At 40.9% G+C, this 14,233-nt stretch overlaps 1 protein-coding gene across 1 annotated transcript in view; it reads right to left on the bottom strand.

Moving 5' to 3' along the window:
* Nucleotides 1–2,200: 2,200 nt before the first annotated feature.
* dchs2 (dachsous cadherin-related 2) overlaps nt 2,201–14,233 on the bottom strand; it is a 36,407-nt gene continuing 24,374 nt past the window's right edge. The window contains exons 14-21 of the mRNA XM_075462369.1: nt 13,283–14,143; nt 13,086–13,199; nt 11,517–11,728; nt 11,244–11,395; nt 9,547–9,677; nt 9,133–9,419; nt 8,061–8,202; nt 2,201–5,413 (exon numbers count right to left, since the gene is read on the bottom strand). Coding sequence (XP_075318484.1) covers nt 2,808–5,413; nt 8,061–8,202; nt 9,133–9,419; nt 9,547–9,677; nt 11,244–11,395; nt 11,517–11,728; nt 13,086–13,199; nt 13,283–14,143 — 4,505 coding nt within the window. The 3' untranslated portion in view covers nt 2,201–2,807. The remainder of the gene's footprint in view (nt 5,414–8,060; nt 8,203–9,132; nt 9,420–9,546; nt 9,678–11,243; nt 11,396–11,516; nt 11,729–13,085; nt 13,200–13,282; nt 14,144–14,233) is intronic.

Genomic DNA, 14,233 nt, shown 5'->3' with positions numbered 1-14,233 from the left:
GCGTAAATGTCTTCCATCACCATGATTCTGAGGCCAAGGACCCATTGAAATCACAAATACAGAAGAGTGCGAAACCTGTCAAAGTCCACTGAGAGCAGGGGAGAGACTGAACTGAGGCCATAAATAATTATGCATTTATCAGTGACTGCATGCAGGGCACACTTGGCAAGTAGTGTTCAAGGCCTGGCTGTTTATTATCTTTCTTGAAATTATCTGACAAAGATTTTGGCTCTTCAGCTTCCCCAGCTCATATGTTCCCTGAAGGCAGCACTTTTGGATTAACAGCAGACCAAGTGGAGCCATGTCGAATCATTTTATATTTCTTTGGAGAGGCAAAATTCTTAGATGTTCAGATCACTGTTCTCGACAACAAAAGGAAAAATGAGAAAAGTCTCCAAAGCTTAAATAAGGAACGGAAAAATGCATTTAAAGCTCATTTTCCAGGAGTTAAGGATTGGGAGTCCATTGATGGAGTGGAGCAGCCTGATAATCACACACTTAATTAGCATTTAATTTTTCATAGTCGAATCAGTGAACATACTGATGACTTGGATGCAAACGTTTGGATTAACAAACACTCAGGCAGAAATTTGCCATCATCAGTGAGGTTTAAAGCTGACAAATTCTTTGGATGTTGCATTGCTCTGTGGCAGCACTGAAGCACTGATAAATTGATTCCATTACTGTGACCACTGAGGAGACAGCTCATCAGTGTTTTAATGTCATAAAGCCAAACCAAGCCATTTGGCTGGCATTACTATAGATGAAAAGGATGCCAGAGAACCACTGGAAATATTGCGTTGTATGGTTGCACTCACAGCGGCTCATCAGACTTATATTAAAATGCAACAAAATATACTTAAAACGTGTAAATATATAGCAGAAAAATAAGCAGTGTCTATATGATTGCCTGGTCTAGCAGCAAAACATGATAAAAATAAAACTTTGTATTTGTGCTGCTGACCAAAAAAGTTTTTTTTTGCGCCACCCAGCATGACTTTTCAAGTAATGTATTTCAGTAGGGACATCTGGTTCATGTGTTCAACACTTTTTGTGTGATGAGGTGCCAAGTTTCGGCAGCCAGTAATCCACAAAAAGGACATTTCGATGTGATACATGATTACCATATGTGTTTTAACACAAGCCATGATGTTTTCCTAACCTTAACCATGTTGTTTGTAATATGCAAAATGAGCAATGAAATGATAGAACAGCAACTGAATGAAAATATGCCATCAGTGCCCAACTCATCTCTTCAACTTAAAAGTTGGGACTTTTTAGCTCTCTTAAATAAGTTGCAAAATAGAATGACACAGTGTTCCTCCATGTAGTTATTTCTGCACCCAGAAGCTTAAAAAAATAAAAAATAAAAAAAACGACAAAAAACTTTAGAAATGTATCAATACATTAATCTCTTGTGACTTTTTCCACTTCTTTCTGTGAGATGGGGGTTGGATTGAGTTATACAAAAGCACCAACAAGTTTGTATGACTTTAAAGAGACTTTGCAATTTCTTTCAGATAGTTCAAAAGGTTAAGGAGCGGTTTTACTCGTGGTATTTAAATCTACTCAATGTGACTCTTAATATACTGAGGACAGACTTGAAAAAAAAGTAGATTCAGTAAAAAAACAAACAAAAAAGGCAGTTGAACCATAAATATAATTCCTTAACACAATTTAAAGGGAAGAGTTTCACTTTCTGTTTTACTTGGAAAGTGGAATCTTCGCACTTTGTGGTAAAAAACGCAGAATACAATATCTTTTTTATTTGTTCTAAAGTAGTCATAATTGGTGCAGTTTACCCATCCAACCTTTAACCGATTTAGATTCATGGATTCCTTTAATACAGCCCTCTAAAACCGAAGGAATTCATTGAAAAAATAAATAAATTGTCCTTTAAAACCTTTTATTTCCCAACCTTTAAAGAAGCTTGTAATGTTAAATAAAAACCTTTCAGAGGTAAACCTTCAGGGTTTATTATAAATAGCTGAATTTCCCTGATATCTATTAATATTCTTTTGAAATACAGAATTTTCTTTATCAAAAATGTTGTAATTGACAGTCATCCACGTACTTAGAAACAACCATGAAGGGGAACAGATCATTACTGGTTTATGAACAAAGATAGTAAAACAAAAGAAATCCTCTTTCATATATTTTTATGTATTTGCAGAATGCATTAAAGACGAGCGAGGCACAAAATGTCTGGATTCAAAACAGCTTTTTTTTTTTTTATGATTCCAGGAAGACAGGCATAACCACAGAAAAATGTATCCTTTCTTTGGTTATTAAAGTTAAACCAACCATGAAAAAGTTTTCATTCAGAAGTAGCAATGAACTGCTGTAACAAAGTATTTCATTTTATGCACATATGAACGTATTTACAATAAAACAGTCAGTAATTAATTGCTAACCAGAACATCTGCTCTTATTCAAATATTGCATTACAAGAACATAATGCATGACAGGCTTGACCTCACTGGCATTTTCAGATATTAGTTCAGATTTATTACAGAAGAGAGTTATGAAATCAACTTTAATCTGAGTAATTAAAATCGCTACAGTCATATTAAATATTAAATGTGCAGTCATATTAAATGTGTACCTAGCCTTTGAGGCCAGAACCATAGACTAGAGTCTGACCACTGACTAAAACTATAAAAATTAGGAAGACAATACAGGAAATGAATCCAGGAATATGTATCAATATCAACAAACCAAAGTGTGCAGCATTTCTTAAGAATGCTTTGGATGGTGTGTGGAGGATGAGATTGACTGTTACATATTAACTTGCTCAAAGTTTGTGTCTACACTTGAATTTCTGCCTCTAAAAGGCTTGCAGTAAGGGGCCCTGAGTCAAGTCTGATGCCCCCCACTCCAGTGTCTGAAACAACTGGTGAGGCGCTGGGGGTTCTAATGGTGAGAGAGGACAATGATGGGGAGAACGTGGGTGTCATAGCTGATGGGGTAAGTCCTGTGTTCCTGGCTAATGGGGAGTAAGCATACTTGGGGTAAGAGGACTTCCTGCTCAGACCCGACACTCGACCTGGCTTTCGTGGAGGAACAGTCCGTATACCAGGCTGAGCCACTCCTGTTATGAGAGGTGGCGGGTACATGAGACAGCTCGACTCTGCTGCTAAGTCCTCACGACCGCCTTGAAGCTCCTCATCGGGAAGCATCCCTATATCTGTGAATACAGAGGCTAAAGTCTGGAAGCGTGGCTCCCAGTTCAAAAGGTAGTCCCAGCTGTAGCTGCCCTGCAGCTGCTCCTCAGGGTACACTAGAGAAGCTAGAGAATCTGCAGAGGCTTGGGCTTCAGAGAGAGGTGCGTACCCTTTCATTCCCATGTTCTCCTCTAAATCTCTCACCCGAAGTATTGCAGGAAGCAGTCCCTCACCTCCTCCTTCATCTCTGAAGTGGTGGATACTTTCTATGCTTGACATACCTGTGACTAAACATTTATTAAGGGATAAAATGTGTTCTGGTCCGACATCAATAGAGTGGCAGGAGATATTGTCACCTGGTAAGGCAGAGTTTGGAATCTCTGTGGTCTGTTTGCTGGATTCGTCTCTTTTATGGCAGCGGTACTCATTGATCCACTTGATTTCCTGGTCCTCAGCTGTCTCACCCTCGGCTGATCCACGTCCACTCGAGTCTGACTGACTGTATGGTTTTGAAATGTCCCTCTTTGTGACCAACATGTTGGGCTGTGTCAACTCTTCTAAAGATATAGCACTTTGGGTTCGGCTATTGGATCCACTGAAGGAGCCAGTGCTATGGTTCAGGTTTGCAGCAATGACAGCTGCCTTTCTGATGGCACTTTCTTTAACCTTGCACCTAAGAATCAAACCCACGAAGATGATGAGGACAAAGAGGAACAAAATTAGCGATACACTCAGACTAAGAATGTGGGCATCCAGAGGAATCCCAATAAGCGCTTCAGCTGAACTGGAGATGTTGACAAAAACCAGACATGTTGTAGTCCTGGAGCCCAATCTGGGACTACCTGCAGATACAACCAGTTCCACTATGTCCTTGCTGGCTTGACTGCCTCTTCTGCGGTATACATGCCCTGACAGAAAGATAGCACCAATTGTTTTATTTATTGAGAAAAATGGTGATGAATTCATAAAGGAGTACTCCACCAGCCCGTCCACCCCTCCATCATGGTCCATTGCCATCACATAACCGACCGTCTCTCCAGGCTTCACATTTTCTGGCAGGAGGAAGTGATACTGCTTCTGGGTGAAGATGGGACTGAACTCATCCACTGCTTTGATGGTCACTTGCACTCTCACTGTCGTTGTTTTGTCACCTTTGTCCCTTGCCTCCACAACAAAACAGTACTCATTCTCTCGTTCGTAATCAAAGGTTTGTCTGGTGTGAATGTCGCCTGTAAGGGGATCGATGGCAAAAGCCTCCTTCCTCTCTGGGCTGCCACTGCCATAGTCCATGAAGCAGGAGGACAGAATAGAGTAGGTGAGCTGGCCATAGGGACCTAAGTCGTGGTCGACAGCATGGACAGAACATGTGTGTGTAAATGCCGGGAGGTTCTCTGGCACTGAACAGTTAATTGTAGGGAACATGAAGTACGGAGTGTTGTCATTCTCATCCAACACTGTGATGTAGATGACTGTAAAAGCCACTTTATGGTTTTCATGTGCTTCGCCGCCATCGGATGCTCTGATGGTTAGGGTGTATTTTAAGTCTTCCTCATAGTCAAGTGAGTGGTTGACCACCAGAATGCCAGTTTGGGGGTCAAGCTTGAGGTGACCTTTACTGTTCCCAGAAATAATGTCGTACCGCACAAGGCCATTAATTCCCAGGTCAGGATCCCAAGCACTGACCTGAACCAGCCTGGTTCCTATCTGGCTGTTTTCACTCACCTCTGCATGGTACTCTGAACTGGAAAAGATGGGGGCATTGTCATTGCAGTCTGTCACAGTCACCCTGATGACAGCTGAGGTGTTCAGTGGAGGCGTTCCTCGATCAGAAACACTTACTGTTAATTCATAGCTCTCAGTTGTCTCACGATCCAAAGGGTTACATAGAACAATCTTTCCTACATTTTTCATTTGATTGTCAACTGGAAACATTTTTACTTCCAGACAGAAGCGTTTCTCCTCATTTCCTCTGATGATGGCATAGTCCAAATGGGTATTCTCAGGGCTCCAATCTTTGTCCTCTGCAGCGAGAGTCAGTAAGGTAGTGTCCGTGGGTGTATCCTCTGGCACAGAGAGCGTGTAAACGTCCTGTGGAAACAAAGGTTCGTGATCGTTGGAGTCCAAAATCAACACGTCGATGCGGGTGACAGTCGAACGCACAGGATCTCCTCCATCTCTTGCCTCGATCAGAAGATGGATCAGGTTGCCGTTTGCGATGGCCTTTAAGGACTTGCTGGTATAAACAGATCCTGTAAAACAAAAAATTGGCATGGGTAAATTCACTCCATTAAAGCTATTCTGGCTGATATCGCCACAGATGTAGCCACTTAAAATGACCATCTGCTTCATGCACAGGCCATTCACCTCCTAGCTGATTCTGTCAGGTCCAATATGATTTTCAAGACTTTCACTGGCTGTAAAGAGGCTAAAATTGTCTGGCCTTTGGCTGGGAGAAGCCATTTTAAATAGCTGCATCTGTTTACCATCAAAACGTTGAATTTGAATGACTAAAGTTAAAGTTAAAGCAGTTTCTTATAATGATGGACCCACAACCGACAACTGTTTGAACTGACAACCTTACTTTGGAATTATGACAGACAAATTTTCCACCGTTGCCATGCATGTGAATTCTCAAATCTATTGCCATGATATCTGATTTGTTCATTAAAACAAGCATGGTTGACATGATGACCATTGCTGAAAGATTTTCTCTTTTTTTAGCAAGAGACTTGAGCTAACATTAGGTAAGCTGAAAGGCCGTACCGAGCAGACTTAAAATATCAACTTGACTCAACAAAAGTATCTCCTTCTAAATCATGTCGTATGAACCCACTAGTGTGAAGTGTGGCGGAGTATCTATCTATCTTCTGCCTCCATTTTTCTAATTTCTTCTTCTTGTTCTATGTTCTGGATGTTTTTGGGTTGCAGCCTTTGGCCAGACGAAAATTATGTATAATTTCCAACAAAGCACAAGTCTGAACTGCTGCACAGTTGGGCTCTGTCCCCATTTGTCATGTGAACTGCTTTTCAGAGGGACCCAACATATCACATTGTTAAGTAAATAATGGTGATGTCCAACATTTCATGCTTCACAAATTTCCCCTAAGATTGCTCCTAAATGCAGCACCATTGAAGAGTAATAAAACTGCTGAATGTCCCCCTTCAACATTCTGGATTATGCTGCAGCTTTTCCTCTCAAACAGACGGGACCATAACTGGATGTTATTGGAGTCTGTCCCCAAGTTAGGTGAAAGTTAGTGTTATTCCACAGCTTCACTGGTTACTGTAACTGCAATACAACCATTTCAAATGAGAAAAACAGTGAATTTCTGATATTACACCAGTTGATAATCAAGCTTAAATAAATAGCAAGTCAATAATTTCAACTAGTCCCAACCCTCATTAATGTTTAATACTATAAATATAACCAGCACACAAATGATTGCTATGAGTGCCATCACTTTAATAGACTGATGAAGCCATAAATTTAATGTATATCATATCTGAAAAGGGCTTAAGCGAAAGTCGTTTTTTGTTACGGGTTATTTTGAGGCTTTTCAGCGTCAAATCGTGGTGAAACTAAAAGTTTATCAAATAAACTGGATCAGTTAACTCCAAAATACACAGTACCAGTGTCACCATCAGTATCTTTGATGGATGATTAATGAAATACATCATAGATACAGAATTTATCTGTAAAAAGAACTATGAAAAGGCTGCAGTACCCTGGAGGGTAGTCCACATACTAAGGGGTAGATTAACACATACCAGTATGTCACCAAGCATGTTGTAAAAAAAAAAGGTAATTTGTGACAGTAACAGAAGGGAGTATGTAAGGACACAAGCACCCCATTCTTTAGAGCCAATGCAAAACAGTAATACCTTTAAAATGTTATGATTTGTTTCTTCTTAGAATAACAACTAAAATATATGCTTGTGTGACCAAAAAGTTAAATCAAAATTGTCATGGTCATTAGATATCAAAGTGGAACTTCATGTCCTGGGAAACATTTCTTAAATGAACTCCATGTGCAGGGTGTAAGATAAACTTTCTTGTTGGATGGCATCAAAGAGTTTGACCATCTAATTTCTTATTCCACTTCACTGCCACTTAAACCTTTGTGCATGATGACCACATGCATCCTGAAGCGGCACCATCCACTGTGAAACATATAAGCATGGAAAAAAAGAGAGAGAGAGGCTCTGCTCCACAGAAAGCGCCAGATTACATTTTTGGATTGCAGTCAGAGGGCTTTAGTCAGCCTTCATGCACATTTCCAATAGTGCTTCACAAAAGGTGCAGATAATTTTCTCTTGATATCTAATTTGGGGTTCAAACATGATAAAAGCCCATGAATTGCTCTTGAATGAAAATGACAAGCCAATGCTGGTTTGGTTTCAGCTTTAAATGACTTATCTTCTTTCCCTTGCTTTAAAAAAAAAAAAAAAAGTATATATTCCAGTGACTTCTTACTGCCTTCACTTTTTCAATATCCATAGAATTGCACAAGACTTAAAAATATAAGCAATAGGAAATGTGCTGCTACAGAAAGAAGACTCCCCGTAATCTTAAATACTGTTCAAAACCAAGTTAAACTTTCTCAGAGCCCTTTCAGTTGGCATGTGCGCCTCGACTATGCTAGACAAACTGAATTTAATCGATAAGATCAGACCTCCAGAGAGACATAAGCCATGAAACATGTAATACATGAAGTAATGGCTTTTGCAGAGGTATCTACTAGATTTTTTAATTTTATAGACGACAGACATAGTCTGCGCAGATACACGTGGATCACTAATTCACATACACAGACTCCCGAAACACAGAGTCTAAAGTTTGCTGTTAATCAGATACAGTGGAGCTTTTCCGTCACTCAAGATTTATTTTTTCTCTACCAGTGTCTGGCTGGATGTAAAAGCCTTGTAGAGGAGATGAGAGCAGTCTGTAGCTGATGTTGCCATTGAGTCCAGAGTCTCTGTCGATAGCGGACACCGTCAGAACTAAAGTGTCTTCTGAAACCAGCTCTGACAACTCCACCTTAAAGAGAAAACAAATATTTGATTTCATATCATATCTGCAGCAAAAACAGGATGTATTCTCAATTTCTAGTTATACACCACTTTCTAACATGATCTATTTGATAAGAGGCTTTTAATTGAAACAAAAGTAGTTGATGAATCATTTCCATGGTGCATTGTTTGTCAGCATTCTTAAGAACATTCTTTTCCGTTCTCTGCGTCGTCCATTAATTTCTGATAATGAACACCTCATCGGGCATCCCTTACATCTCAGCTTGGATGCTAATCACAAGGAAATTCTGACACTACATAAGCTGCAGAGTATCTGGAAGAAATTATATATAAAGACAATTAAAAAAAAAAAAACATTCAAAAGAAGCAGACTCATCAAAGTGAGAGAATTCTACAAATTATTTACAGACACGCACCCGATGGCTCTACAATATGAGAAGGAGAGCCCTTCCAACATTTCACCACAATAAATTCAGCTTTTTCATCATAGGGAGCATTACTCAGTCTGGACAAAGCCTTTCAATGCTTTGGAAGGATTTTATAAAGTCTGTATCCAAAACAAAGGTTTTTATTAGAGGGTTTTATTAAATCATGCTTGAAAACTTCAAATAATTAGAGCAAAAAAATACTTCAAACTGGAGCGAAGGAGGCTGAACAATGTGAGCATTAAAGGCTGATGGAAGACAAACTATGATGAGATATACCGTTTTTGAAGACACTCATACCGGGTGCTATAAGTTTGTTCAACAGGTAATTTGTCTTTTTTGATTTCACTATATTTAGAGAAATTACGCTGATAATAAACAACAAAACCTGCCGTTTTCGTAAACAAGAGACGAATAATAAACAGCATTAACATCTTACAGCACAGGAAAGATTCACAACTGCAACTTATAAATCCTCAATCCGTTCTTATTGATTTATGGTTCAGTTGTACCTGATAGGAAACCTGTGTGAAGACCGGAGCGTTGTCATTGACATCAAGCACTTGAACTTGAACCTCTCCAGTGGTCTGGTGGAGCGAGTCAGACGCCCACACTGTCAGAGTGTACTCTGTCTCCACCTCGTAGTCAAGGGCTCGGGTCAGGGTAATGGCACCAGTGTAACGGTCGATAGCAAAGGGAACATTGGTGCTACTGTCGTCTGAAAAGCTGTAGGTGATGGTTGGGCTCAGGTCGACATCATTTGCAGTCACCTGGGTGACCACATAACCAGCTGGTAGATCTAGGGAGAGAATAACCAAGTCATATCAGCTGGACTAAACTTGCACTTAAATACTATTGTACAACGCGATTTGATGTCAAAATGAGACTTCGTCATTCAAAAAAGTTAGGTGGGCAGTAGGACTTACTCTCAGCTATAACAACAGGCTCCATGGGTGGGATGGTAGGGTTGTTGTCATTTATGTCCACCACTTGGATCCTGATGGTGGCAGTGCTACTGAGTGGAGGTTTCCCCCTGTCTGCTGCCTGCAGAAGCAACCTGCAACGTAAAGGCCATAAGAATGCGATGCTGCTCATCCAAATATATACCATGGATCACGCTTTGATCTACTACTGCACTGCATAACAGAGAAAAAACTAGAAAGTGTAGTGTGATATATGATAAAACCTAAAAGATATAGCTATTCCAACTTAGAGTACGTCCTAAAATGAGGAACTACTTTCTAACGGAGCAGATTGAGCAACTGTTGTGCTGACATACATCTTGAAAATAAAGAATTACAGAGCAGAGTCCGTAGTTATCTGTTGTCACGTATCATGTAATGATATTTCGTTTCACTTTGATTGTTCCCCCGTTGGCCTGTCAGGCAATCTGTCAGAAAGCTTTCTTATGGAGAAAAGTTGGGCAGATCACAGTCTGGATCATAATCAAACCCATTTCACCAACTCTGCAAGATGCTGTGTGTAACATTCCATATGCTCATTTGCAGTACATATACTTTTACTTTACGCACTGAATCTAACAAATTACCTCTCTAATTTTCCAAAGTAAAGAAAACTAATTCACATTCTTAAATATCAAAGGGAAGGAGCACACCCTGGGGAAGCTGACAGTCCAGCACAGGGCAAACCATGCACACAGAATCACTAATCAACCTAATGTGCACGCCTTTGTACTGTGGGAGGGAGCCAGAGCACTCACTTCACTGACTTGCAACAGAAAATCATGATTTTGTCCCAAGTTGAACCTAAAACCTCTGTTGAATCTCATTCCACTATAGAGTTAGCAAACCCTTTAACCTCTCCAACAGACTGTGTAGTCCAGGGCAATAAGAGGACCACAAAGTGAAATCTTTCTCACATGTCTGCATGTCTGCACAATGTCATGGCTGACTGAACCTCAGAGGAACAGAGGCACTGGTCTGCCAGAGGATGGTCTAAACAGAGGAGACGTAACCAGGCAAACTAATGTCAGTTATTCCTTGAGTGTGCATGTGCACACACTGCGTAGCACGGCAGGGATGTTGCAAAATTAACCCCAGCCAGGTCTTAGCACTCGAATACTGATCTTATTCACCTGCTAAACTGATCGCAAACTGTTACCAATCCCATAGGGAGAGACAACAATCGACTGTGTAGTGTAAATGTTGTCTGCTTTGCTTTGCTTTTGACAATGCAAAATAAATAAAATTAATCTTATTTGGAAATCATCTAAATAACAGGATCGGTGTGTTTATAAATTCTGTGTGATAAATAAAAAAATAAGGCATTATATGAGTTTGCAGATGTCACGTGTCTGTTTGCAAGAACATGCAAGTGATACCATTTAAAAATGCAAGTGGGAAGGGGCCCTCTACATTAGCAGGCTCAAACTGACCACACATTAAGAGCTGACTTCTATAATTCAAAAAAATAAATCTTATGACCTTCTACTATACAAAACAAGCTATACAAATGATTCACATTTCCATTTGATAACACACAAATAGAAACACAGGTATGGATATTATATTGCATTTCCGACAAAATGTTGCACGCTAGAACTTAAAATACCCTTCATCCAGTAAAAGCTCACATCAAAAGATTTAATGCAAGTTGAGCCTACTTGTATGAGGAAGTGATCTCACGGTCCAGTAGAACATTGGTGGCCAAGATGCCTCGCACAGAGTCCAAAATGAATGCGTCGTTATTGTTACCAGACAGGATGGAGTATTCAATCTGCCCATTAACACCGCTGTCAGCATCAGATGCAAACACCTGCTCAAAATATAGGAAATATTCAGCATCAGTGAGATCACATAACCCTTTATCACAATAAATCAAGGAAAGCCCTTCCTCTGTGTTCTATTTCCAAACGGGTTAAATATCAAAAGTGTACCTGCATGATGTAGGTGCTGTGAACTTGCCCTTCCCAAACAGATGTTCTGTAGCTGCTGTGTTCAAACAGCGGTGCGTTATCATTGATGTCCAGCAGGGTAATGGACACTCTGCAGTAAGCCGTCTGCAGCCCGCTGTCAGCCAGCACCACCAGCTGGATTTGAGGGCTCACCTCAAAGTCCAGAGAGTTATCTTTCTGCACTCGGATCTCACCTAAATCACATGGAAACATGACAGTAAGCCAAAAAGCCGCTCCCAAAACAACATTCAAGGAGGTTTTGCTTGATTTTTTTAATCAATATGGAAGAGAAATTAAAGGGATAGTTCGCCTCTTTTGACATGAAGCTGTATGACATCCCATATTAGCAATATCGTTTATGAACATTGACTTACCCCCCCGCTGCGTCCTGTGAGCCGAGTTCCAGCCGAGTTTTGGCATTGATGAAGGTAGTCCGGCTAGTTGGCTGGGGTCCCGAAAATAAAGCGTCTTGCTTCAAAACAATATGCGTTCAAAAGAGTAATACATTTGCATCACAAAATCGTCCCTCGCTTGGCGCTATTTATGCCTTCCTTGATATCAATGCATCCAGCCACCTAGCGATAGCCGCACCTGTTACGGTGTTTACTGCTCGGAAGCAGGGGACTGCTTGGTCTGCTCTTCGGTCTGCACAGTTTACACAGCACGCAGTGATACGAAGGAAGAGAGAAATAGCGCCAAACGATTGTGAGGTCTGACTTTCTGGATGGACGATGTTGTGATGCGAATGTATTACTCTTTTGAACGCATATTGTTTTGAGAAGCAACACGCTTTATTTTCGGGAATCTAGAAAACTAGCCGGACTACCTTCTTCAACGCCAAAACTCGGCTGGAACTCGGCTCACAGGACGCAGCGGGGGGTAAGTCAATGTTCATAAACGATATTGCTAATATGGGATGTCATACAGCTTCATGTCAAAAGAGGCGAACTATCCCTTTAAGATTGATCTAAAGTATGTTTGCATAAATATTTTACTGTGGACAAAGCCTTTTCTCCGTAGGCCTTGAAATTCCTCATTTTGACAAGTTATGGACCAGTGTAGGGAAAGCACTGGAAAAAATAACAACTTTTGATCTGTGAACAAACCAGTTGACACAAGAACTTTAATGGTAAATGTTCAGTCCAACGTCAGTGCATCAACCGTCTCTGCACAAATACTTTATGTAGACATGAATCCAAAAGGAGATTGAGATTGAATGTGGTCAAATCAGACAGGCAAAATCATAAATATTTAGGAAATGCTTGAGTATAAAAACACGACAAAACTAAACACATATGAGCCTGATTAGATGAAAAGCTCTTTTGAAGAATGACGATGAAAACAACAACTCTTACTGATCAAAAATGTATTTTCTGGACATTTCTGTGGAAATTACAACGGATGGGTGAATGAGAATTTGTGCTATTAGCAAAGTCATAACAGGGTTCTGATCTGCTAATTATAGTCAGTCAAGTGAACACAAAAACTTAAAAGAATAACAAGAAAATAGAACAAAATCAAAGTCTCTGTTCAGAAATTCGTGTTTATTACCTGTGTGATGGTTGATGGAGAAAATGTGTTTCTCGTTGCCACTAAATATGCTGTATGTGATTCTTTGTCCGCTTTCGGTCTGGTCACTGGCTTCCACTTTTACAATGAAAGTGCCTTGAAAAAGAGAAAGTGAAAAGACTGCTGAGGTTTCAAACGGTTTCAGTGAAAACAACAGGATTACAGGTGGTAAAACATACCGGCCCTGCTGTTCTCCATGACAGTGGCATTGTACACTTTGCTTGTGAACTGAAATCCCTCACGTTCCCCCTTCAGATGGATGAAAACCAGGCAGGTGGAGGTCAGAGCAGGATGTCCTCGGTCTGAAACCACAACCTGCAACTTTTTTCCAGAGAATCCTGCCCTCACTCGTCTTCTAAGTGAAATTTCTCCTGACTCTGGGTTGATGTCAAAAAGATTTTCCTCTTCAGATAACATAAACTGTATTGTCCCGTTCTCCCCCTGGTCAGCATCTGTTGCCAACACTGTAGTAATAACCTGGTTTGGTGGAGTCCTCATGGAAACCCATGCATTTAAGGGATTCTGATCGCAGACTGGCATGTTGTCATTGACATCCTCCACCTGGATGGTCACTGACGCCACAGAGCTCAGCGGTCCCCGAGTGCAGCCGTCAGTGGCAACAGCTCTCAGGGTGTACTGAGCCCGACTTTCTCTGTCAAGAGCCCTGGTAGTGCGGATCACTCCGGTGAAGGCATCCATTGAAAAGGCCCCCTGGCTGCTATCCTCCATCAGGGAATAGGTTACATCCCCATTGGGCCCCTCGTCTGGATCGAAGGCAGTCATTTGCAGGACTTCAACTCCAGCAGGAAGGCCTTCACTGATGGAAGCGTGATAGCTGTTACGGCTGAAAGACGGGATGTTATCGTTCTGGTCCAGCAACACCAGCTGAAGCTGGGTGGTGGAGCTGAGCCGGATGGGACCATAGTCCAAGGCCTGTATGGTGAGTGTGTAATTCTGCGTCTCCTCCCGGTCAAGGACTTGTGTGGTACTGACAGAGCCGGTCTGACTGTTGATGGTGAATCGGCCTCTGTAGTCCTCACCTTGAGGCAGTGGACAGGGATAAAGGGAAAGATTTAAGCTTATATAGTATGGTTTCAACAAGTCATGATTAAAATGTACACACACAAAAG

The sequence above is a fragment of the Odontesthes bonariensis genome, chromosome 4 (genome assembly GCF_027942865.1).
Source record: "Odontesthes bonariensis isolate fOdoBon6 chromosome 4, fOdoBon6.hap1, whole genome shotgun sequence".
Lineage (NCBI taxonomy): Eukaryota > Metazoa > Chordata > Actinopteri > Atheriniformes > Atherinopsidae > Odontesthes > Odontesthes bonariensis.
This window is presented reverse-complemented; position numbering and strand designations above follow the sequence as displayed.